At 41.1% G+C, this 27,018-nt stretch overlaps 1 protein-coding gene across 1 annotated transcript in view; it reads right to left on the minus strand.

Annotated features, from left to right (window-relative positions):
• Positions 1-24,442, minus strand: part of SPAG17 (sperm associated antigen 17) — a gene marked incomplete at both ends in the record, with an annotated part of 222,114 nt that extends 197,672 nt beyond the window's left edge. The window contains one exon of the mRNA XM_080691512.1: positions 24,356-24,442. Coding sequence (XP_080547638.1) covers positions 24,356-24,442 — 87 coding nt within the window. The remainder of the gene's footprint in view (positions 1-24,355) is intronic.
• Positions 24,443-27,018: the final 2,576 nt, after the last annotated feature.

The raw sequence follows: 27,018 nt of genomic DNA on the forward strand, positions 1-27,018 counted from the left end.
CATCAAACCAGGCTTTGATGACCTGCTCCCTCTTCCCTTCTACTGGCTAGTGCTCGGCCATGACTTCTGTGATTCCTTTCTCTTCAAGGTACCTTTGGCATTCTCATGAGCTTCATTTATGGTGGAAGAATACCAGAGTGTGGTGGGGACAGGAGAGAGAAAGGACTGAGCTGTGTGTAGCGTGCTCTGTCTAGGTCCAGAACTCGGGGAAGGGCTGTGGGCCTGAAACTGCCAACAGCCTAGCCTTCCCCAGTCTTCAGGCTTCCATCCAGGGATGTGCTGCTGCTCTTCCTAAGTCTGTTAAAGGAGAATGCCTTAATGACTGCATGTCAGCCGCCATGGGACTATTTAGGGCAATGGCAAATTCTACCAATCAGAGCTCTCTACCTGGAAGACAGGTTATTAAGCACCAATCAGCACCACCCAGGAAGAGCTGCATATTTAACAAGCACTCAGAGATGATTTTGATTGCAAAGGCCAGGGCTATCTCTGAGAAAATACTGAGGGGGACAAAGGAGATTCTCTCCATCTATTTGTCCACTCTCCCCACCCCCACCCCAAAACATACACCCTGCATCAGTGTGCTGTGTGAACTGGTGTTTAAACGTCTGCTAACTTGCCTCACGTGTAACTCCAGCTTCAGTGTTATTCTTCAGATTGAAAAACAGCCTATGAAAAGCAGTTGACAACTGGGCATGGTGGTACACTCCTGTAATCCCAGTACTTGTGAGGCTGAGGCAGGAGGATCACAGGTTCAAGGACAGCCTCAGCAACTTAGTGAGACCCTGTTAGAAAAAAAAAATAGGGCTGGGGGTGTAGCCCAGAGGTAGAACACCCCTGGGTTCAATCCCCAGTACTGCAAATAATAATAATAATAATAATAATAATAACAATAATAATAATAATAATAATAATAATAATGATAATAATGACAGAAGCAGCTGACATGGTAAGTCAGAGGGACCACTCTGAGAGAAGCAAGGCAGCCTACTCCAGGGCTCACCATCCCTCCTGGTCATTCCTCTACATTCCCACTGAGACATTTGCACTCAGGGATCTGGAGGCAGCCGCTGTCTACAGGTGACAAGGCCCTTCACACTGCAGTGGTCCTGTGGAGGAGCATAGTGAATGAGAGCCTGGGCGCACAGGGCAGACTGCCTGGATTCCAATCTCAGTAGACCAGCTGTGAGTTCCCCCAGCCTCAGGTATGAATGAAGATGGTGACGATACCTCCTTCTAGAGGACTGTTGTGAAGAGTGAATAAGGAAACCTACAGAATGCACTCTGAGTTCAGCGCTATGAATAATAATAATAATAATAATAATAATAATAATAATAATAAATAATACCACCACAGCTGCACCCTGGCTATTATTTGGAGGGGTGGTGTTTCTGCTCTTGTAATTATTCCTTACAGACTGATTCAAGTGTGGACATAGCTGATGGGCGAGCCAAGAAATAACACCAAACAGAATATCCATAGCCATACTGTTAAAAAACCAACAATATAAATGACTCTCAATGTGTAAAATAATGTCCTCTTTGATAATAATAAACTTGTTAATGGACATGTTTCTAAAATAGTTGAGGTCCTTGGAAGAGAGGACTGAAATCATGAATGCACAACACCTGAAGTTCCGTTTTCAGGAGCTGTGGGGAGAATGTGAAAACGCCCTGTGTACGTGTCAGAGACATTGACATGGCCATAATAACCAGCCTAATGACAACCGCACCAACCACGAGGTCAGTGAGAGGAGGCGACACCGGCTGCCCAGGATGGTGGTAGGCAGGGGATCATTTAGGAGACTGAAGAAAGAAAGCAGCTCTAACTAACTTCCATTTGAGACAGGGATCTGCTATGTGCTTAAAAGCACAAAAATGGGTCACTTGTTTACTAGTTGAATTGCAAGTATAAATCTGTTTAATATTGTGGATCTAGACCTAAAACAGAGATGCCACACAAGCTTAGTTCTTAAAATAAGAACACCAGAAAAAGAATAAAAGTTAAATTTTAATTACATCCTAGGTGTACCCCTTTCTCCATTTAAAACAAGCTCCCTGGCCTGCAGTTGTATACTATCTCTCCAGGGCCCTCGTAGACCTTTCAAAGTCAACCAGCCCCTTCTCTTGGGGAGAATAAAATGTACTCACAGCACTATCTATTCAACTCAGGATCCTAACAGTTGATTCACTAATTAGATAAGTAAATGTACCCCAAAGATTTAGTACCTTGGACCATTTTAAAATGCTTCTCTCCAGCCATCTGCATTTCCAAAAAGGAATCCTAGCAATTCCTGGGCCAATTCAAAGGAATGTTTGGCTAATGGTGGTATTTTAGGCAGTGAGCTGGGACTATGGAAAAGGTTCTCCTAGAATTGTACACCACCTACACAACTTCCTCCTTCACCCATGTGTCTGGCATCAAGTAGCATCCAATAAACGTTTCTTGAACATAGCAGCCAAAACCACACACTAATGAGAATTTTTATACATGTTTAGCAGGGGAAGGTCCACTGAGTACGTGGCATTTTATCAGCCCCGCTCAGCACTATAGAAGAAACTCTGCTCTGTATCACGGAGCATCTGAATTAGAGAAAGAGTTCATTCCCTTGACGTTTAGACAACACTGCACATGTCTGATAGTGAATGATGAAAACCCAGTAGTCCAGAAACAGCTTTCCTCTGTATTCATATATGATCTGGCTGGTTTTTCTTCATTTTCATAAATATCAAAAGTGATTTACTAATAAAATTATTGAAGTTCAGGCATAAAGGTGCAGGTCTCTGAAATAGTGTCAAATTCTGCCTCTGTTAGTTTCTTAACGAAATGACCCTGGATTCACCTTTGCAATTCTTATAATGTCTTAAAAAGTGCACCTGATAATACAGATTTCAAAAGAAATTGTAGGCCTTAATGGACAAATATACCTAGGATTGTTTTGTAAGTTGTAAAGTTCCATGGGAAAGTAAGGTATTAATATAGACAAGAGAAGTATTTGAATTTCCCATAGAAAGTTCTGTAAAATTATGGGTTACAAGAGGTGATGACTTCTATAATTTCAAATTTGGATATGTCCATGTGATCTTCCTTGGACCCCTCCAGCCTCTGGCGTGGGCTATTTGGTTGTTTTTCTTTCATTTTTTTGGAGAGTCCTTGGCCCATCCCACCAACCTAGCACATGAGCCTAATTCAGTTTTGCTCCATGCATCAGAGAGTTTTAAGACAGCTATTAAAACACCACATGGAAAAGCTTTGCAGGGAATTCTACTCCACAGAGAAACCACAGAAACCACTACACACCTTAACTATCTCCCCACCCCCAACTGTTGGCTAAAATTACAGCTCCATTATGTTTGTATGATCCAACCAGTTTTATTGCTTGGAGCAAAATCTGAGGTCCAAAATGAACTTCAGAACATAAAAAGTAAGGCAAACCTCAAAAGGAAACAAGCTTCTTTGGGTTTTCAAACAAATATTACATATCAGAGACATTCTTCTAACAGAGGAGACCAAGAAAAGCCAAGAGGAGTCCTGCTAATTGCTCCACAAATGTAAAATTGGAATCAGGGACTCTCCCCAAAGAAAGGGGCTCTCTTTTCATCATCGTCTATTAAAAGCTATAACTTTCATCAACTTCATCCTCAAACATGAGGCCTTCTTTGACTTTCCACAAGTCCCCTCAACGTTGAGTCACTATCTTCCACATTAAAAATTAGGACAGATTTTAAAGCCTCAGTCTTAGCTTTTTACTCACCCTACAGTAGACCTTCTTTCTATTTGTTTTGTTACCTTTCTTCATTTAATATGTCATTTCTCATCTTAGCATTGTGGTATACTCCATGAATTTGTTTTCTCTTGGCACTGGCTACACAAAGAAAACCAAATAACCTACTGATTCTCTTTATAATGATCCATCCATGCCATGTGGCTGCTGCTTGGTTAATTAAGTCACATGAACACCTCATTTTCTTGTAGTCAGTGCAAGTGTCCTCATTTATCATTTATTTACTTCAATTCCACTGAGTTTAACTTCTGCATCTACAAAGGATACAAAATGCAAAGGAAACAAAATACCCAAAACTACTTCTGACTAGCACAGGGTGCAAGAGTGTTCTGGTTACAAACTCTATCCAATTGGCCCCCAAGTTCAATAAAATGTCCAATAAATAATAATATTCTAGCAATAAAATTACAACTCACATATTCTCAGTAATAACTGGAAACAGTACAAAAAGTTCTTTGTCTGACTACCTGTTCTGGTTTTTATATCTGAAAAGATGATCACCAAATTATGGTGCAAAACCCAAGACCTAAACAAAGATGATCCAGGCAATGCCAGATCTTCTAAAAAGTTGACCTAGAAAATGGAGGATGCAAAGATGGATAACATGACAGACATAAAGTGAACTAAGTATGTATATTTCAACTCAAACAGATCTTAAAACACATGTTGAAAAAAATGGCAGAATTGGTTAGTATGTGGAACCTTGTGTGGTCTTATTTTTGCATTCTCCATTTTGAGAGCATTGCATGCATCATAGTTATTAACTCAATATATCTAGGATGAGGTTTGAGAACTTTCATTTCTTGTATGTTTCCAAGTGCTGTTGGATGTTCCTGGTCACGGGAGCATACTTTAGAACCACTGGTGTCATGTCTGTGGTCTCATACTATCAAGTTGTAGATGATAGGAATACTGTGTCATTGTTCCTTTTTCACTAATGCACCCTCTCTTTTCTATATACTCTAAGCAGTTCATAGGACCTTAGCTTGATATGGAAGAAAATGATGTTTTTCAATTGAATTTGATTACCTGAAGCCACAATCCAGCCAATATGAACAATTTTTCCTACTGGATTAATTTAAAACATGATGTCAAACACAATTGCTCATTATGTCAAACACAACTGGTTTCTAATTGTGTGCTCATGTGAATAAACTTTCACTTAAGCACATTAAGTTAGAAGACTTTAACAACTTTTCCTGGAGGCTAAAATTCAACACAGAGAGGAAACTTTTAGCCTCTTTATTTTTTCTGGACTACAGCCTCCTATAAAATAATAGTGGTTAGAGAGGGGGATGATGTAAATATACAGATAAAGCAAGGAAAATTTGTGGCTTAAGAAGCTGAGACAAACATTCAGCAAAACCATTCTTTAAGAAGTAAAAGTAACTCTACAAAATTTATGTCCTGAAGGATAAGCTGAGGTCCTCTGAAAATAGGACTATGGAGGGCACAAAGGGACTTCATGTCCCCCTAAATTCTGCTCCACATGACCTAAATATTTGGTCTCTAGATTTGAATGTTCTTAATTACTGAATAAAAAAGGGACTCAATAAAAAAATGTCTCTAGCAAAACAGTTACCATTCCTTTAAATTGAAAGAATACATCCTACTGGGCCAAAGAGTCATTGTTACCTAAAGTAATAGATCCACAATTGTTCCATACAAAGGTTGACAATATGACTGGAATTAACCATTTTCTTTCACAAACATTTCCTTAGGTTGGTGCCAAATTAATAAGATATGCTTGATGAGTTGAACAATAAGCATTTTAATGCTCTTTTATGCTTTAAAATAATAAGTAAAATAGTATCTTTATATTTGTTCAGGATCCTAAATATTTGATGTGAAGACAGAGGTGGTTGAACTCAATTTTCTTAACCTCAACTAAGGAAGGAATTGGGAGGTTTCCTTCCTATTTCTATTCAACATATCCTGCCTGAGACATTGTTAGAGTGTGCCACCCAAGGCCACATACTATAATCCCATTTATCAGGAAATGAATTAAAAAAGCAAAAAGAAAAATGAGAGTGAGGGTTGAAGACAAGAGGAAGTTGGATCATAATCTATTTAAACATTTATAAAGCATTTAACAAGTTTCTGTACCAAAAATATTGAGTTACCATAGAAACTGAGGAAATATTTGTCATGGTTAGGATCTACCTTAAAGACAAAGGTGAGTTAATTGGGCACTGCTCTGTATGGAGAAGAGTTAGCAAGCAGTGGGGCATCCTGAAGATCATTTTTGGGTGGGGCTCATTAACTGCTCTTACATAAGATAAAACAATGAACTACACAGCAAAACCTTCAAGGACAGGGTTTAGTGCTTAGAGATTTTGTTGTTGTTGTTGCCATTTTTATCATTTTTTTTGAAGATAGAAAAATAAAATATGTGACAGGAATCCTTGATCAAGATGACATAAATAGCAAAAGATTTGCCTGACTCACAGGCCAGTTGGTTTCTACTCCCCCCTTCTCACCTGCCTTCCTAAGGAGATGTGAGGATGATACAGTTTTGAGACCACAGGTAAGCAAGGCAAGGAGATTTCACAAAGACTTTGAGAAAGCATCTATAAAAACCAGAGTGTCAAGCCAGGCATGGTGATGCACACTTGTAATCCCAGTACTTGGGAGGCTAAAACTAGAGGATCACAGGTTCACAGCCAGCTTCAGTAACTTAGCGAGGTCCTCTACAGCTTAGTGAGACCCTGTTTCAAAACAACGAATAAAAGAAGGTTGGTGTGTGCATCAGAGGTAGAATGCCCCTGGGTTCAACCTCCAATACCATATATATCTTTATACCTGGAAAAAGCTGTGCCAGTTTTACCCAAAAACCTAAAAAAAATCCAATGGCTGTAAATATTCACAAAATGGCAACTTAACTTGTGACGGAGACAAAGAAACTTTAGTTGTAGATTAACTACAACAAATTTAGGAGGGGGGAAATATACTAGAATTAAAAAGACTGATGAGTGAACATCTTCACCAACATTAGTAAGAAAAACAAATTGGTACAATCCTTGGAAAATTCTAAGGTAGTAGTTAGTAAATCTAAACTATAGCTGACCTGTGACCTAGCATTACTAGTCTTTAGTACCTGCCTAAGAGAAATGAATGTGTGCTCAAAGAAAAACATTTACAAGCATTTTATAACAGAATTATGTGTAATATCTCAAAATGAGAATGACTCAAATGTCAATCTGTAGAAAAATGCATCAAAAATTCATGGTGCATTCCTATGATGGACTAGTATTAAAATGGCATAAAAATAACATGCTATGCATATGTGCTACAACATGCTTGAATCTCACAGGCTTTGTGTTGACCAAAATGAGTTCATTGAACAGGTAAAATATGTGATAATCTTAAAAGTCAATAGTTTTAATTCTTAGGCAGATAGTTATAAACTGGAAAAGGCATAAGGAATCTTACAGTAGATTCTATATCTTAGGTAGATTCTTTATGAAATGGTCCATATCTTCATCATGGTGCTAGTGGATTACAGATTGTATACATATATCAATATTCATACTTCCGGGAAGATGGCGACGGAGAAAAGTGACATTTACAACTCCTGCTAACAATCAATCTCTATTACCACAAAATCAGCACTTTTCATAGCCAGGAAACACCATCAGCAGAGAAATAAAAACTGTAAATATAAAGGAGAGAGAGAAAAAGAAGGCTAGAAGAACAACCAGACACCAGAAAAGAAACCAGCCCACATTGCCATGGCAGAGCCACACTGTCGCCATCTTCCCTCGCAGCACCAGGCTCCAGAGAGGAGGGGGACTCAGAAGAGAGCTCAAAACCAGAGAGGAGATAAGCAGGCCTCAAGGCCAAGGGCGCGACAGCAGCAGCATACTGCCGGCGCCGCGGCCGCGGCGAGTTCACCAGACCCATGATGGCTCCAGATCAGCGCACTCAACAACCCACCAGGCTCCAGAGATAGGGAGCTGAGGTGAGCAGGTACGGACCAACCAGGTGTAATTCAGCAGTTTTTTCAGCGCAGGGAGCATCTAAAGCTCCCAGGGGCCGGGCTCAGCATGCCCTCCAGGGACTCAGAACAGTTCTCAAAAGCAGAAAAGAAATATGCCAGCCTCTGGGACACTTTGAAGGCAGTATTAAGAAGAAAATTTATAGCACTGAGTGTTCACATAAGAAAAACAGAAAATCTTCAAATCAGTAACCCTACGACACACCTCAAAGCCCTTGAAAAGCAGGAACAATCAAACCCCAAAGCCAGTAGAAGACAGGAAATTATTTAAATTAGAGCAGAAATTAATGAAATATAGTATAAAAATACAGAAAATCAACAAAACCAAAAGCTGGTTTCTCGAAAAAATAAACAAGATAGATAAACCACTAGCCAACCTAACTAAAAAAAAGAGAGAATCAACCTCAATTATGAAGATATGAGATGAAAAAGGAGACATTACTATTGACAGTGTAGAGATCCAGAGGATTTTTAGAAACTACTTTGAAAAACTATACTCCAACAAAATGGAAAATCTGGAGGAAATCGACAACTTCCTAGATAAATACAACCTTCCTAAACTGAGTCAAGAAGATATGGAACACTTAAAACAACCAATAACAATGAAAGAAATTGAAACAGCAACAAAGAGCTTACCATCAAAGAAAAGCCCAGTACCAGATGGTTTCCCAAGTGAATTCTATAAAACCTTTATAGAAGAGCTAACCCCAATACTCCTCAAACTATTTTGTGAAATAGAAAAAACCGGGACTCTCCCAAATGCATTCTATGAAGCCATCATCACACTAATACCCAAACCGAATAAAGACAGTTCAAGGAAGGAAAACTACAGGCCTATATCTTTGATGAACTTGGATGCAAAACTATTAAATGAAATACTAGCAACACGCATTCAAAACAACATAAAGAAAACCATACACCATGACCAGGTAGGGTTCATCCCAGGGTTGCAAGGCTGGTTCAACATATGAAAATCAATCCATGTAATTCACCATATAAACAGAATCAAAGACAAAAATCACATGATCATTTCAATAGACGCTGAAAAAGTATTTGATAAAATTCAACATCCATTTATGATAAAAAAAAACACTGCAGAGAATTGGAATAGAAGGAACATATCTCAACATCATAAAGGCAATCTACAATAAGCCCACCACCAACATCATATTAAATGGGGAAAAACTTAGAGAATTACCCCTAAAAACAGGAATGAGACAAGGATGTCCATTATCCCCACTTCTCTTCAATATGGTACTAGAGACTCTAGCAAGAGCAATAAGGCAAGAAAAGGAAATCAAAGGAGTACAAATAGGAAAAGAAGAACTCAGACTTTCACTATTTGCAGATGACATGATACTATATTTAGAAAACCCAACAAATTCAACCAAAAGGCTTATAGAACTGATCAAAAAATTCAGCAAAGTATCTGGATACAAAATCAATCTTAAAAAATTAGAAGCTTTCCTGTACACCAACCACAAATCCATTGAAAAAGAAATTCAGAAAACACTTCCACTCAGGAGCTCCCACAAAAAAATAAAATACTTAGGAATAGACTTAACCAAGGACGTAAAAAATCTCTACAATGAAAATTATAAAACATTGAAAAAAGAAATCGAAGAAGATCATCAATGTTTATGGATTGGCAGAATAAATATCATTAAAATGGCCATCCTTCCAAAAGTGATCTACAGATTTAACACAATGCCCATTAAACTACCAAGATCATTCCTCACAGACATAGAAAAATCAGTCCTTAAATTTATCTGGAATAACAAAACCCCCAGAATAGCCAAAGTAGTTCTCAGCAACAAAAACTATGCAGGGGGAATCACAATATCTGACTTTAAACTATACTACAAAGCCATTGTAATAAAAACAACATGGTACTGGCAAAAAAACATACATAGACCAATGGAGCAGAATAGAAGACCCAGAAACAAATCCACACACTTTCAGACAATTGATTTTTGACAAAGGGGCCAAAAACATCACTAGAAAAAAGATAGCCTCTTCAACAAATGGTGTTGGCAAAACTGGTTAATTCTATGCAGAAAATTAAAAATGAATCCCACTTTCTCATGCTGTACAAGAGTCAATTCAAGATGGATCAAAGACTTGGAAATCAAACCAGAGACCTTGAAGCTCCTTGAAGAGGGCATAGGTCCAACACTGCAACACATAGGCACAGATAAACACTTTCTCCACAAGACCCCACAGGCACAACAAATTAAAAGGTGAATCAATACATGGGATTGCATGAAACTGAAAAGCTTCTGTTCAGCAAAGGAAACCGTCAAGAAGCTCAATTGAGAGCCAACAGAATGGGAGAAGATTTTTGCTACCTACACCACCGATAGAGGACTAATATCTAGAATATACAGAGAACTCAAGAAACTCAACACTAGGAAAACAAAGTATCCAATAACAAAATGGGCAAGCAAACTAAATAGACATTTCACAAAAGAAGAAATTCAAATGGCCAATAAATGCATGAAAAAATGCTCAACATCATTGGCAATCAGAGAGATGCAAATCAAAACTACCCTGAGATTTCACCTAACTCCAACTAGAATGGCAATCATTCAAAACACAAACAACAACAGATGCTGGCGAGGATGTGGAGACGTGGGGACTCTAAGACATTGTTGGTGGGATTGAAAATTAGTGCAACTACTTTGGGAAACAGTATGGAGAATCCTCAGAAGAATGGGAATAAATCTACCATTTGATCCAGCAATACCACTTCTGAGTATCTACCCAAAATAAAGGAAACCAAACTACCAAACTAATGCATGCATATCTAGGTTCATAGCTGCACAATTCACCATAGCCAAACTATGGAACCAGCCAAGATGTCCATAACAGATGAATGGATTACAAAACTCTGGGATATGTACACAATGGAATTTTATTCAGCCAATAAAAAAAACACAATTACATCATTTTCAGGGAAATGGATGGAACTGGAGGACATTATGCTAAGTGAGATTAGTCAGTCACAAAAAATAAGAAATCAGATGCTTTCCCTAATATGTGAGAGCTAAGAAGAAATGGGTCATAGGAGGAACTCTAGATGAAAAAGGAAATCCTATAGAGGAGCAAACAAGACAACCTAAAGGAGGAGAAAGGAGGGGTGAAGAAGAAAAATCTCTAAAACACACAATGTACTTAAACATATCTAAGTCAACCACTAAGCCGAGCAAGGGAGGGAGGGATGGGAAGGGAATGGGGTGGGAATTGGGTAGGGGTTAAATCAGTGATGTATACATGTCTGTACACACAAGTCCAAGCCCCCCCCCCCAATTTGATGTATGAATATAATGCACCAATAAAGTATTTTAAAAAATTCATTAGACTGTACATTTAAGAGTTCTGCACAATTCACCATAGCCAAACTATGGAACCAGCCAAGATGTCCATCAACAGATGAATGGATTACAAAACTGTGGGATATGTACACAATGGAATTTTACTCAGCCATCAAAAAAAAAACTCAATTACATCATTTTCAGGGAAATGGATGGAACTGGAGGACATTATGCTAAGTGAGATTAGTCAGGCACAAAAAATAAGAAATCAGATGCTTTCCCTAATATGTGAGAGTTAGGGAGAAAAGAGGAGCAAACAAGACAACCTAAAGGAGGAGAAAGGAGGGGGGAAGAGGAAAATCTCTAAAGCTCACAATGTACTTAAACATATCGAAGTCAATCACTAAGCCAAGCAAGGGAGGGAGGGACGGAGAGGGAATGGGGTGGGATTTGGGTAGGGGTTAAATCAGCGATGAGTACATGTTTGTACACACAAGTCTTTTACCCCAATAAGTTGTATGAATGTAATGAACCAAAAAAGAAAAGAGTTCTATTTGTTTGCCTTACCTCAATAAAAATAAAAAACGATGAAGGCAGAAAAATAAAGGAGGGTGATTTGGGTACAGGTAATTTGAAATAGTACTGCAATTGCTTTGTTATTCCTCCAATTGAGTGTATTCCTGGTAGTAAGTTCCAAAGAGAGTACTCTTTACGTCTTGACCATGAGGAGTTTACACTTAAGAAGACAAACCCAGTAAGACTTTTAATAAACATGTTAATTGCGGTCACCGAGTTATATTAAATCTCATGGGTGAATGACAAATTGATCATAGGAAAAGGAAAGTCAGTTTCATGGAGTACTTTAAGAATGGTAAGAGGACCAATAAGTGGCATCAGGGAAGAAAGGATATGCCAAATAAAAGGTCTTGTACATCTCAAAGCACAAAACTGCCTAGCAGGTCTGATTTGTGTAGTTGTCTGGAGAGATGAGCTTCCGGGCAGAGGAGAGCTGAGGAGGCAAGGATGGAACCAGGGAAATTGTGAAGGGCCAAGAAAAACACTAGGACTTGAGACTGAAGCAGGAAATGACAAGGCCATATTAGTGTTATAGGAAGACGACCCGGGTGGTCATGTAGAGGGTATATAGAGAGAAGAGAAGGTGGTACTATACATAGTTGCTGGGCAGGCAGGCATAGGTCGTACCAAGCTGGTGGAGACCTGAAATGCATACTGGTTGGTGAATGGTATAAAAGTAACTGTGCTAAGTGATAAAAATAAGAATGTAAAATGTAATATACACTTGTTAGTACAAGCTGATTATGGTAAGATACCGCTGTGGTTGTTGACAACTGGGCTCCCCAGCCTTGTGACTTCTGTGGGTCTTGTCTATGCCATGGTAGCACCTATTGTGTATTCTCACCTTCTGAAGAATCACTATTAATCATCCCTCTCATCTATTGCTTCTGACTTGTTTAGTTTTTACTTTTAATTATAGTTCAATCCAATATTTGTCTGAGTAATTTTTAGTATATATGATATGTAATACTGAAGGACAGGTGGCAATGACTCATGTGACCATCTCAGGAAGGATTATTCCAGGCAGAGCAAGAGCAAAGATTTTCAAGTGGCAAGATGCTTCCTGTTGGGTATACGGATCAGCAGAAAAGCCAGGGCAGGCTGAGTTCAAGGGTACACCACAGGAGGCAAAAGGTGAAGTCCAGTGTCCTAAGAGGCTGAGGGCACAGAGTCTTTTTGACCACAGTAGAGTATTTGAAATAGGACAAAGATATCTCAAGAACCACTGCTGCTGCTTATGGAAACTAGATTTCAAGGCCAAACAAATGGGAGTAAGAGACAAAGTTCTAAATCTCTTGAGCTATTTGGTAGCTTGGGCAAGACACAGCTGTGGGGCTTGGATTAGGGTGTAGCAGTGGGGCGGTTCTAAGAGGGTAGAACTTAGCTACATTTTTGGAGGTAGAGCCAACCGAGGATATACTGAAGGGTTGAATGTGCAACGTGGATATGGAGGACAAGACAATGCATGTGAGGTTTGGGGCCCTAGTTATAGTATTGGTGAATGGTAACACCTCTCAAAGAGAGGGTAAAGACTTGTTGCAAAGTAAGACTGATGGGGAAATTCAGAATTTGCATCTGAATGTGTGAAATTTCAGTTACTATGTGCTGGCTGCCTTTCGGTCCTCTTAACAAAGTTTTTAATATCTTCAAGGGAGGCATGATCAATGTTATGATTTAGAAATAAAATGTCCCTCAGAGAAGCTCATGTATTGTCAATGCAACAATATTCAGAGGTGAAATCATTGAATCAGGGCTCTAATTTCATTAGTGGATAAATCCACTGAAGGATTAGTAATTTGAATGGATTTACTGGGTGGTAACTTAGGCAGGTGGGGTGTGGCTAGTGGGTGTGGGGTGTGGCTAGAGATCCCTGGGGGCGTGGCCTCGGCAACTATATATATTTATGCCACGGGCCTCTTCCTGTTGTTTGGGCTCTGCTTTTTGGCTGCCATGGGATGAGTTGCTGCTCTTTGCCACACATCAGGCTGCCACACTGTCTGTCTTGGAGTTGGCAGTTCATGGACTGAGCCTCTGAAACCATGAGTCCAGATAAACCTCTATGCTGTTCATGCCAGGTGTTTTGGTCACAGCAATGGGAAAACTAAAACAATTACCCACTTTGTTTTATAGGTGGAAAAGTTAAGATTTTCAGGTCATCTTCAACTTATTACCATGACCAATAGGTTTGGAGCTCTGAAGTGAAAACAGGCCAGGGGGCTAAGGCAGTGACACATTACTGCGTGGGCTTGATCCAGTCAGTATTTGTCAATGACCACTACATGCTTACCATTATTAGATACTATAGCGAGGAGGAAGGAAACTTGAAATCAACTTTTGCTCCCTTCCAGGCATTTGCATTGCTCATGATGTAGATACAGTAGATGACATTGATATTAAAATTGTTTGGCAACAACTCACAGTAGGTAAAAATTGACTTTAATAATCACTGTAGCAGTTTAGGGAGAAGACAATAGTCATTGAGGATCATAATGGTGTCTTTTGAGCTGTTTTCTGGAAGATATAGGGGAAGATTTTAATGAGGAGTTTAGTGGAGGCAGGGAACACTTCAGGCTAGGACATTGCATGGATATAGTCAGTATATACCTGAGGGTATCACTGAGACCTCTGGACTGGAGTAGAGGAGGGTCAAGATGAAAGGGCAGAGAAGGCCACACTGGGCAGGGCTGAGAAAGCTGGGCAGAACACCTTGAATTTTATGCTGTTGGAACTGGGAGCCAGTGATGGTTTCTATGGCTAGGGCTGAGCCATGCAACATTCACCATCTCCTAACTAACATTTTCCTAGAATGTTGCCAGGCTCATGTTGGCAATACTTTCATTTTACTTATGTTTAATATTTTTCACTTGCAATAAAAATGATCACATATAACATTGAGGTGGATATTTTGACATACTAATTCCCTTCAGTTCCAAACTCATTCAAATAATATATTTTTGTCCAAGAAGAGAGAAATTATAATGTGAGGTTATGAAAAGTCCATTTCCCTCTTAACATTCTTCCTAGCAACTGAGTTGTTTACATTGGCTTTTATTAAAACAACCTTTGTGTGAACTGGCAATTTGTTTTGTAAATATCAATGAAAGCATATTTCAGAAAATATAGTAATAAAAACCAACCCAATTTCAGAAATATGCTTGCTGCCAGACATCAGTCTTCAGCTCATATTATGAGTATTTCCAGTAAGTCTTAAATACACATTAACATGAGAAATAGCTTACTGTTTAAGATCAAAAAAGTTGAAAAACCCTTCACTGCCTCTCAAAAATTGCTCAAGGGTTCTAGCCAATAAAATGCATTTCCCTCTTTGATAAACTACACTTAAAATGATTTCAAGCACTTCAATTCAACTGAACATTTTTTTTTCTTCAAAACCTACTTGGATTCAGCTTATCATCATTCTAGTATCTCTAGATTTTATAACTTTGTGGATTTAAGAGGTCTGGGATATTATATACATAATATTAACCTTAATATACCCATGTCCACTTTCCAAACCTTTATAAGAATTATAAGCTTTGTTCGAGGTTCTAGGAACTTTCGTTGCTATTTTCCATGCTGCACAGCTCAACTATTGTCACCAAGCTGCATTTAATAAGAGAAAAATATTATTCTTCAACTAAAGGAGAGACTGCAAACTAAACTAAATGTTCTAGAAAACCTGGATGCCTCGGTTGGCAGATGAGATACCTCTGCTAAGTGAAGCAGAAGCATCCGCAGCTCTTCTCAGGGAACCAGCACCATCTTAAACAGCTGCTATGATGCTTCTCTTATGTAATGCTTTCTGCCCTCTCCTCTTCTCTTAGAAATTATTTCCTCATTCTACTAGCTGTCTTGGTTTCTAAAATGCAGGTTACTTCATGTTTCAGGTAAATCAGTGAATTAATTTAATATATGGCTTACATGCATACCATGAACCTACAACCAGTCTCGTTATGGTGGGGGTATATATAAAGAGTATAATAAGTGATTTACAGAAGTTTCTTCTCTGCAAAATATGAAATGAAAGCAGATAGTTCAAGGCACTGTGTAACTGTATAACTAAATTATAAGATGGAGCCCTGGTGAAGGCTAAACATGGGTTAGGGTCCTAGGAAAGCTTGCTGCAAAGCATGCTTATTAAGGACCTAAAGAATCCACAGAATAAAGATCAGAGAGGTGGAACCCCATTCCAGCAAGGAGCCTAATATGAGTGAAAGCAAGAGGAAACTCATTTCCTGAAGGCCTACTAGATGCCAAATGCTACAGACTGATCTAGAAGGAAACATAACTGCTGTGTTCATGTAAGTTTGTATCACTCTGAACCTCATTGTGACATATAATTAGAATGTATCTATAAAAGTACATAAAATATCATCTTACATTAACAGCAAGCCTTTAAAGTGGACATTATTATTATCTCCATCTGACAAAAGGAGAGAATGGCTCAGAGAGAATATGAAAGTTGCTCTAGTTCAGCAGTTCTACAGCTGAGAATCAGGATTCAATACCTCTATCTGGCTGGCCCCAGCAGCTTTCTGGCATTCTTCTGCAGCTCACAAGCCTTCCAAGGTATAAGTGATACAAGGGGACTGCCTTGCTTGTAGCAATTCAGTTTGATGACTAGATAGAATCTTAGCAAGTTCCAAAGAAGGCAGTCTGATTACTTTGTTGAAAGTGATTATAGATGGTTGCTGTCAGTTTTTGAGCTGGGATTTAACATAGTGTAAATAGTGCTTAAGAAAGAGAAACTCAGAAAATGTAGGTGATTTGACAAAAGGAATTAGGCAATTCTATAGAGAGTAGAAACAAGGGTCTCTAAAGATTCAGGGTTTGATCTCTAAAAAAGAAAAGGAGATTAGGGAGGAAGAGACAAAATGAGAAATGTTAAAGAAAAAATCAAGAGGACTTAGATGCAGGCTGGATATGGGAAAAGAACAAGACCGGTAATGTACAGATGAGGTTTTTTTTTTTTTTTTTTTTTTTTTTTGTGTGTGTGTGTGTGTGTGTGTGTGTCTTTTTTTTTAATTGGTGCATTGTAATCATATATCACATTGGAATACAAGACTTGAGAGGATATACAAGCACACATCATCCAATTAGCCCTCATCCAGCCCCTATCCCATTCCCTCCCCCTCCCTTGATCCCATGCTTGTTTGGTGATTAACTTTGACACATTTGTTTATGTACCTCCTGCTTCTTAAAGAGGCTCCATCCTACCCTATTCCATACCCTCTGATTGATCACCTTAGTTGCTTCACTATAGGGCCCTCTGATTGATCACCTTAGTTGCTTCACTATAGGGCCCTTTCTATAGCTTGACCTCTTCCTGTTGCCCCTTTCCTCCTAGTTTTTGCTGATTAGGGGAAGCATCTGATTTTTATTTTCTGCGATATTTCTCTGTGCATGCTGCGTTGCAAGTACCAATCCCACTCTTGGCGACGCCAGTAGTGGCCTGGCTACCTGGTGGACTGATCCAGACCTCGCTGGCTCAAGCAGCGGCCTTGCCTCATGGGAGGCCCCGATTCTGGTCTCGCTGGCCCCGACACCAGCCTAACCCCTCAGCTGGCTCCAATCCCGGCCTTGGAGGCCCCAGTAGCGGCCTTGCCTCACGGCAGGCTCCGATGCCAGCCATTGGCCCCGGCACTGGCCTAACCCCTCGGCAGGCTCTGATCCCACCTTCAGAGGCCCCAACACTGGCCTAGCCTCATGGCAGGCTCCAATCCTAGCCTCGCTGGCCCCAGAACCGGCCTAACCCCTCAGCAGGCTCCAAAATGGCCTCGGGGGCCTCAGTAGTGGCCTTGCCTCACGGAAGGCTCCAATGCTGGCCACTGGCCCCGACACCGGCCTAACCCCTCGGCAGGCTCTAATCCCAGCCTCGGAGGCCCCAGCACTGGCCTTGCCTCACGGTGAGCTCTGATCCCGGCCACGCTGGCCCTAGCACTGGTCTAACCCTTCAGCAGGCTCCGATCCCAGGCTCGGAGGCCCCAGCACCGGCCTTGCCTCACGGCAGGCTCCGATGCCAGCTTCGCTGGCCCCAGCACTGGTCTAACCCCTCGGCAGGCTCCGATCCTGGCCTCGGAGGCCCCAGCACCGGCCTTGCCTCACAGCAGGCTCTGATTCCAGCCACGCTGGCACTGGAACTGGCCTAACCCCTCGGCAGGCTCCAATCTCGGCCTTGGAGGCCCCAGCACCTGCCTTGCCTCATGGCAGGCTCCGATGCCAGCCTCGCTGGCCCCAGCATCAGTCTAACCCCTCCGCAGGCTCCGATCCTGGCCTTAGAGGCCTCAGTAGCGGCCTTGCCTCACGGAAGGCTCCGATGCTGACCACTAGACCCAGCACTGGCCTAACCCCTTGGCAGGCTCTGATCCCAGCCTCGGGGGCCCCAGCACTGGCCTTGCCTCACTGCAGGCTCCAATGCCAGCCATTGGCCCTGGCACCGGCCTAACCCCTCGGCAGGCTCTTATCCTGGCCTCGGAGGCCCCAGCACCAGCCTTGCCTCATGGCAGGCTCCAATCCTGGCCTTGCTGGCCCCGGCACTGGCCTAACCCCTCATCAGGTTCTGATCCTGGTCTTGGAGGCTCCAGCACCGGCCTTGCCTCAAGGCAGGCTCCAATCCCAGCTTTGCTGTGTCCGTCGCCGGCCTCACCCCTCGGCAGGTTCCAAACCTAGCTCCCTCTTCGCCCAACCAATTGTCCCACATTCTCGAGGGTGCATGGTGGTAGCATTCTGCCTCTGGGGATATTATTTTAAAGGTTCCAGGTGTAATGCATCAGTTCTCTGCCTCCCCTGAGTACTGGCCACTGCCATTGCCACTGCCTCCACCATTTCAAATCTTTCCCAAGCTCTTTTTCCAACATTCTTTTTCTGAATGTTGTCCAATGTTCCTAAGCATGCGTGACGGTAGCATTCGACATTTGGTGTAATTTCTCCAAAAAAATAAGGTTGGTAGGATCCGATTTCTGCTTCTCCTGAATACAAGTCTCCACTGCCATTGCGGAGACCGCTTTCAACACCACCTTTCTCCTTGGTCTCCGCTAAACTCTCTGCTTACAGGTGATGTCCAAGATTCTTAACAATATAGAGAAACAGCAGTCCTCCTTCACGGGGAATTTTTCCATAAGTTCCAGTGCATTTGGATAAGTTTTGTCTGCATCTCCAGTATCCTGGCATTCTCCACAGCCTTCTTAACCCCTCTCCGATATTTTTCTTTTTCTTTTTTTTTTCAATAATAGAAGACAGTATGTGTGGTTTGAGGAGGTAGTGGGATCAGGCACTTAGTAGCACTGTGATCCGGCCCGGTTTCCCCATGGGTCCAGCGTGCTCCACATTACTCCGCCCAAGGCCAAGAGTCCCGCGACCCGGGACCCGACTGGCATGCCCCGCACGACCCCTGCCCGGGACCCAGGGTCTTACTGGGTCCGGTTTCTCCAGGGGTCTGGCATGCTATGCACGGTCCGGCCCAGGGCCCAGAGTCCCGTGACCCAGGCCCTGGCTGTTCCAGGGTTCCGGTGTGCCCTACGTGATCCCTGCCTGGGACCCAGGGTCTTACCATGCCCGGTTTCTCCAGGGGTCTGGCGTGCTTCACGCGGTCTGGCCCAGGGCCCAGAGTCCCCCGACCGGGCCCCGACTGGTGTGTCCCATGCGACCCCTGCCCGGGACCCAGGGTCTCACTGCGCCCGGTTTCTCCAGGGGTCTGGCGTGCTATGCATGGTCCGGCCCGGGGCCCAGAGTCCTGTGACCCGGGCCTCCTACAGATGAGTTTTAGTGACTGAAAATTATAGTGTCAGAGACGGACATAGGAAATTTGAGAGATGGTGGTAGTCTGAGACTTCAGTGAATTAGGATTTTTTTTGATGTTGTTGTTCTGGTACTTTTTTTTTCTGGTACAATCAAGGAATGTGGCATACTTCAAGGCAGCAGAAGAAATGATATTTCTATACTCTTTTGGAAAATAGGAAATAATTTTTCCTAATCAGGAATGTATATATTTTACTGGTAGAATATTGAGCTACAAACTCAAATATTTCTATTTATCCTATTTAGATGATCTCAGATAAAAGCCTAAGAACTGAATGTATATGTTATTGTCTCTCTATCCTCCAAATGTAAAAGTCAGAGGATAAGAGATTTATCTAAAATGAAGGCTGATCACACACCTTTAATTTTAGTATTTGAGAAGGTGAGGTAGGACGACTGCAAGTTTGAGGATAGACTCAGCAACTTAATGAGATCCTGTTTCAAAATAAAAGAAAAAAAAATAAAATGGCTGCTGTGTAGCTTGGAGGTAGACTGCTTCTGGGTTCAATTCCCTGTAGCCCCCAAAACGATGAAGCTTGATATTTCAGATAAACACTCTTTATGTATTTATTTATTGGTTTTAAAAAATTTGATCTTAAGTTTAAGTATAAATCAAATAACTTTCAATAAATATTTCTATTCTAATAATACCTACCTCATAGCACTGTTGAAGGTTCACATAAGGAATTAAACATGTAAAATGCTGTTTAAAATTGGAAGGTCTACATAAAATGCTGTAATTGTCACCCTTATACTAAGGGGAAAGTATGAACTCCTAAAAAAATCTAGGGTTTAATTTTTTTTCTTTTATGGTACTGGGAATTAGACTGGGGAGTATTCTACCTCCAAGCTATAACCCTTGCCCTTTTTATTTTTTGTTTTGAAACAGGGTCTCACTAGGTTGCTGAAAGTCTTGCTATGTTGCCACAGCTGGTTTTGAACCTGCAATCCTATTTCAGCCTCCCAAGTACCATGCTTGGTGGGCCTATTTCTTAATTTGCCAAATCACTACATGTCATTGTGCCAGACCTTGATACTCTTTGGTCCTTAGTTTTGTAAAAGGGGCTGAGAATCCTAGACTCCCTGAGAGTGTCCATCTCTGAATGAGCACTACTGCAAAGAACAGTACTGTCATGCATCACACTCGTGTGTGCTTGGCAGTCTCTAGAAGTTAATGGTATGCAAATGTTATTCCTTATTTGAAAAGAGGGAAGCATACACTGAGAACTAATCGTAGAAAGTAGGTACAAGATCTATGTGTCTCAGTAAGGACTTCAATATATCACAGCAGATGTTTTCCAATATTTCAAATATGTAGCTCTATTTGTTAAGGAAGAGTTAGAGGCTTAATGAAGGAGTGAAACCTTGATAGACATTAGACAATGACAATGAGGGTATCTGACCATTGAAGTTGGATACTGGAGGCCCGAGATCATCATCACAAAGTGAAATTAATGAATACTGTAGCCATGAGTTGAGCTGGGTTCAGGGGCATTTGGGTTGCCACAAATGTTTTACTATGCTTCTAATGTTTTCTGTGGTGAGTCACAGTAAGAAACTAAATACCTGACCATGTCAATAGTTAGTCTCACAAGGTACAGCTGCCTTTTTGCTATAACATAAAAGTGAGGCTTGAGGAACAAATGAAAATAAATACTGTTATCAGTCTGAAAATATGAAAGCATTTAATGATTAAAATTAACAAAACTCCAAACCAAACGCTACTATTGAGATACCTAAAACAACCCCAATAAACTTCCAGGGAATCTTAGTATTCTGGAAAACACATTTGGGGACATGAATTATATAATATCTTAAAGGAAAGAAGAAAAACTTTATCTCTGGTTTGTGAATATTCTCTATACTAATATGAAATATTTTCCCCTTGTATTGATAAAGAAATTTTGACCATTACACAGAATTCCAATTGAAACATATATAAGCCTGGCATTTTGAAGCCATAAGACATTATTGGATGATATTATTTGTGAAATCTGTACACTCCTGGAAGGAATGGCTATGCAGTTTGAAAAATTATGAATTTTTTAATAAATTGCCATGAAGGAATTGTCATTGCTCTTCTCCCAGCATCAACTGTCATACACCAATCTCAATATCCTCTCTGGGGAAGTGGAGGGAGGGGAAGATCACCCACCTGTGAGTACTGTGTGCATATGTGTCCCAATCACTCTGAACTACATTATGGTGTGAGACTGCAATGCACCAATAAAAGCACACACACACATATTTGTATAATATATACAATACGCTATATACATAATATATATTTAAAAAATCAGAAGTGACTAAAAAGTATCTTAGATCAGAGTAACACCAGCAAAACTTATTTAAGGTATATACTGTGCTCCTTATCTAAAATAATTGTTTTCCTTTATCTTACCTGTCCAAATTCTACCAATATTTAGGGCCCAGATAAGTTTTTGCAAAGTTATCTCCTGATTTCCCTAGCCCACATTCATCTTCCTGACCTCATCAATTACTGCATAGTAATAGATGACCTTGTATTATTTGTTGTCATTTTACGATTTAGAACCAACAAAGATATACTTAAAAACTGACAATTATTCAAGAAAGGACAGCCCAAATAGTGATATAAGATAAATTTAATAAAATCAAATTATGCACCTATTTATTCATGTTAAAGACTAATGCAGACCAGCATAAACCTACGTTTAAAGCTGTGGCTGATCTGCCCTCCTCGATGAGTTAATTCTAAAAACCGAGCTTGTGGGTGACTGGATGCATTATTTTCTTGGCTTCTGTCCTCAACCACATATACCTGGGCAGGAGTAAAAACTGTATGGAAAAAATGTTTTTCTAAGAACTAAAATGGTAACATTTTTGAGCATACACTCTATGCAGAGAACTTTGCTAATGCTATTAATAAGGACTTTAGCACCCATAGTCATCTTTAACCCAAATTTAGAGTCTATTACACCTGAGGTTATGGCATTTTTCTGAGCATTGAACTATTTGGGTATTCTGGAAATTTTCTTTTTGTATCAGACACAAAACCAAATTGAGAAAAAAAATCAAAGGTTACAGAGGGCAGTTACATTCCTCTTGCAATAAGAAAACATGTATTCCAAAAAAAAAAAAAAAATGAAGAAAATTGACTTCTCTCTTTGTAATAAAGACTACATATTGCCTTGAGTTCAAATTCTTTCTTTTAGTCCCTAAGATTTATTGAAATTATATTGTTTGAGTAGGATCAAGAGAGCTGAATATTATTTCAGGTTTTCAAGCCATAAGAAAAAAAAAAGCAGTGCCTTTAGGTTTTCCGTCAACTAGGAAAATTATAGCTTCATATTTGCAACACTAAGGCTAATGCAGTGTCAGCACCTCCATCAAACTCCGTTGTTCAGCAGTTTATAATTCAAGCAGAAATGTGTGCTCCAAGCTCAACTTGGCCCACATAATCTCAAAGAAAATGGGAAAAATTATTTTGGCTGGTCCTGGCTTATAAAAGCAAAAGAGAGGAGTGCTTTTACAAAGTGCTTTCAAAAACAGCTTTTGAGAATTTGAGACTGTAACTGGGAATTACTGAGTTGACATCCTTCATTCCTAAAGTTATAGAAACGACCCCAAATTCCATGATGTCACACCGGCCTCTGTAGTATCATAGCTATTTTGGTGAAATTCTTCATCGGGACTAATTTCATCGGGACTAATAGTAACAGGGTTACTATTCACAGAGAAAATCAGTTATACTGGAAAATAAGGATAAACAGATAAAAAAAAAAATTCTCATGAGCACAGTACACGACCTTTAATCCATTTTTTCCTTTAAGTACTAGCTCTCTGGTGCAGCATATATACTTATAACGTGGAAAACGTTTTTCAATTTTTTAAAAAGTAATTCATAACAGGAGGGGGAACTTTCCAAACGCACCCATTCTCTTCTCAAGTGCTTCGCTGGACTTAGAAGCAGCAGAGCGTCCATGTGGATTTCCAGCTGCAAGTGGCAGAAGCCTGGGCTCTCACTGGCTGAAGGTGGGTGGGGGTGAGAGGGGGACTCTTCCAGGTCTGGGGACCAGGAAATCCCATGAGGCCAGTGGGCCGTAGATAGCCCAGTGCCTTTGCAGCACCCCTTGTATGAGCAACCCTGTTACTCTGGTCTCCTACACCTTCAAAATGTATTAAAACTTGCCAGGCGTGGTGGCGCACGCTTGTAATCCCCGTGCTTGGGAGGCTGAGACAGGAGGATCACGCAGGTTCGAAGCCAGCCTCAGCTACTTAGTGAGGCTCTCAGCACCTTAGTAAGACCCTGTTTCCAAATAAAATATAAAATAGGTCTGGGAGTATAGCCCGGAGGAGTAGGAAGACTCTGGGTTCCACCCCCAGTACAATATATATATATATAATTAAAACTTTAAGAAAGTCAGCCTTTTCTACCTGTAGAAGACTCACTTTACATAGGTGATTGTCTGAGGCGTGTTTTCCCTGGCGTTTATTAACTGGGCCAGCCCACAGAAGAGATGACAAGTCCTGCCCTTCAGGAGATGTCAAGAGGAAGCCAAGAGTCCCCGAGGACAACTCAACAGGACCGCGGAGTGACCTCTGGACTCTGCTGAAAAGGGCCCTCCTCCCCTCCCCTGGACGCACCTGTTTCCACCTTTTGAAATTGCACTCACCTGCCTTCCCTCCCTCCTCCTAACATGTACTCTTTTATTGTGCACGGTCTACACTTTAGAGCCTGGGTGGTTTAGCAAAGTCGACCAGGAAGAGCGGGGTTAAGTGCGACCGAGTTTGCGGTGGCTTTTGGAGCCGAGGCCAGGAGGACCGGCCTGGCCTGGCCTGCGCGGGGTCTGACCCGGCTTCGGGCTGTGTCGGGGCATGGAGGACTTAAAGGGCTCCGGGCTCACCTGATTCAAGTGTGCGGCTATGAGCGAGGGTTCCCATATCTTAGAATTGGTGCCTGCAGTCCCGACTTTCTCTTTCTTGGGTGCCATGCAAAGGATCAGAGGAGCGTGGCCTTTGAAACCCTGCTCAAGCCTGGCCTAAGCGTCCCGCTGCCATAGTAACCGAGGCCACGCCCAGTTCCTGAATGAAGGTGGCCTCCCTCCCCTAAACCAGTTGGGCTCTTGGGTCAACTGCTTCTGTCGCCATAGCAACGGATTTTTCTCGTGCAGCTGCTTGAGGGCGGGACTCCCGGGATTCCCGGGTACATTTAAGAAGTTTTCAGCAGCAAAGTTGCTCTACAGGGGAGGAATGGAGGAAGCTGGACGCGGGTTACTCTCTGACTCGCTTCGACCCTCTGGTTATTCTGGGAGCCCTCACTGGTCCTGGGCACTGTCTAGAAGAAGAACATCCCTAAAATCCTACCTAGGACTCCTCCGCTAAGATATATCGTCTGGTCCAGTAGAACTTAGAATAAAGTACTGACCCTCTCAGGAGGTAGCTTACTGCTATTTTTACTAGTTTAATCTGTTCCAAATGCTTCCGTATGTGAAGCTAAATCAGTCTCCTCTTGCTCACCTGCCAGCATCTGCTCCGTTCTGCAAATTTGAGCCATTCTCTTCTACCTGTGGATGGGATTGAGGCTTTTCTATATTGGCTTCTCTACCTAAACAGCTCTCGTTGCTTTCAACTGCCTTCCATTAGTAAGGAAAAGTTTCCTTTCTCCCTTTTTTCCACCTAGCACTTCATAGCTCAAAGTATTTTAGGTAAGCAAATTCTTTCAAATAAAAATGTATTCACAAACATCGAAGTCACTCACTAAGACAAACATGAGAAGGAGAGAGAGGGAGGGAATGGGAAGAAAATTGGGGAAGGGCTAAATAAGTGGTGTGTGCATGTATGCCTCCGCCATCTTTCATCCCATTAAGATGTATGACTACAAGGCACCAATAGAAAAAGAAAAAAATTTTAAAATAATTATAATTGGTTATATATGTCTACCTAAATAAAACTGGGGAAAAAATTCCAAAGATTTACAGAATTATATTTACTGGGGAATGTCAGAACACTGTAGTAGGAATGAGCAGAACATTGTGATTTCGAGAATGTGTGTGCAATCGTAAATGATGGTCATATTCAAAGAGAAGCAAGAAAAGTATGGAAAGGCCAAAGTGAGGAAGATGAAATCAGGTATTTTGAAACAATAATCGTTGGCCATATTAATAACAGGAGTGATCTGGGCGTGGTGGCGCACGCTTGTAATCCCAGCATTCGGAAGGCTGAGACAGGAGGGTTGTGGTTCATGGACAGCCTCAGCTACATATGCCCTTTGCAACTCAGTGAGACCGTTTCAAAATAAAGAATCAAAAATAGGGCTGGGGGTATAGCACGGAGGTAGAATTCCCCTGGGTTCTATCCCTACTACCAAATAATAATAATAGTAGTAGTAGTAGTAGTAGTAGTAATAATAAAAAAAAATAATAATAATAACAACAACAACAACAACAATAGTAACAGGAGTAGCATCAGACTGAGGTTGAACAGACATGCTGAGTAGCTGTCCTTGGAGAAGGGCTGTTTGTGTGCATTTACAGTGGCGTCTGAAGGCTGGTGGTTCTGGCAGAGTCTTTTGTGATAGTTATCAGGCAAGCATGTGTAAGAACCCTTTCTTCCTCACCTCTAGCTTTTTTTTTTAACTTGTTTTTCCCCCCTTAGGGTTGACATAAGTGATTTCATTTTGATTCTGACATTTATATTTCTTTCACATTTACTATACATATTTTTAATTTAATATTAACAACAATCTAATCTCAAGGTCCAAAGTGTGTGGTTGATGGTAGCAAGCTTAGAATCCAGGGTTATCTGAGTCATAAGTCATGGGTGACTAATCTTTATGCTACCATTATTTTAAGCCTGCCCATATAAAAGATATTTATTGGGGGGGAGGGTTGGCTATTTTTGCATGTGGTGTTGTGATTGAATCCAGGGCATTCTACTTCCAAGCTATACCCCCAGCCCGATTTTTAAAAATTCTTTATTTTGAAACAGGGCCTCACTACGTAGCTGAGGCTAGCTGTGAACTCAAATCCTCCTGTCTTAGCCTTTCAAGAACTGTGATTACAAATGTGTGCCACCACACCTAGTGGGTCTTGATCTAAAAAACAAACAACCAAACAAACTTTTTTATTTCAATGAGACAGATTTGAGAATACCCACAGGAAAAGCTCAAAATGCAGTGCTTCTCCCTGCCTAGCTATCCCCCAGGCCCTACCCTGTGCCTCCAGCTGAGATGTTCCTGTTATTCCTGTGGGTCTGGCAGGACAGAGGTGAAGCTGTGACCTCTATTCAGTACAACTTTACTGATCTTCCATGAGGGAAACATGTTACAAACCTTTAAGTTGTTTTCTTTGAGGAAGAAAGTGTGGAAGGTTGGGAATGGAGCTGGCAGATAGTGGCTGTAGTTTAGATCTTGAATGTTTCCCAAGGCCCATGTGTCAAAAGTGTGGTCTTCAGCTTGTGGTGCTTTGGGCACTGGTAGAACCTTTAGGGGCCTGGTGAAAGGAAGTTACATTACTGGGGGCTTGACCACAGGGCATTATTGGAACCTGGCCCCTTTCTGTTTCTCTTT

Source organism: Muscardinus avellanarius (assembly GCF_963383645.1).
Source record: "Muscardinus avellanarius genome assembly, chromosome: 3".
Classification (NCBI taxonomy): domain Eukaryota; kingdom Metazoa; phylum Chordata; class Mammalia; order Rodentia; family Gliridae; genus Muscardinus; species Muscardinus avellanarius.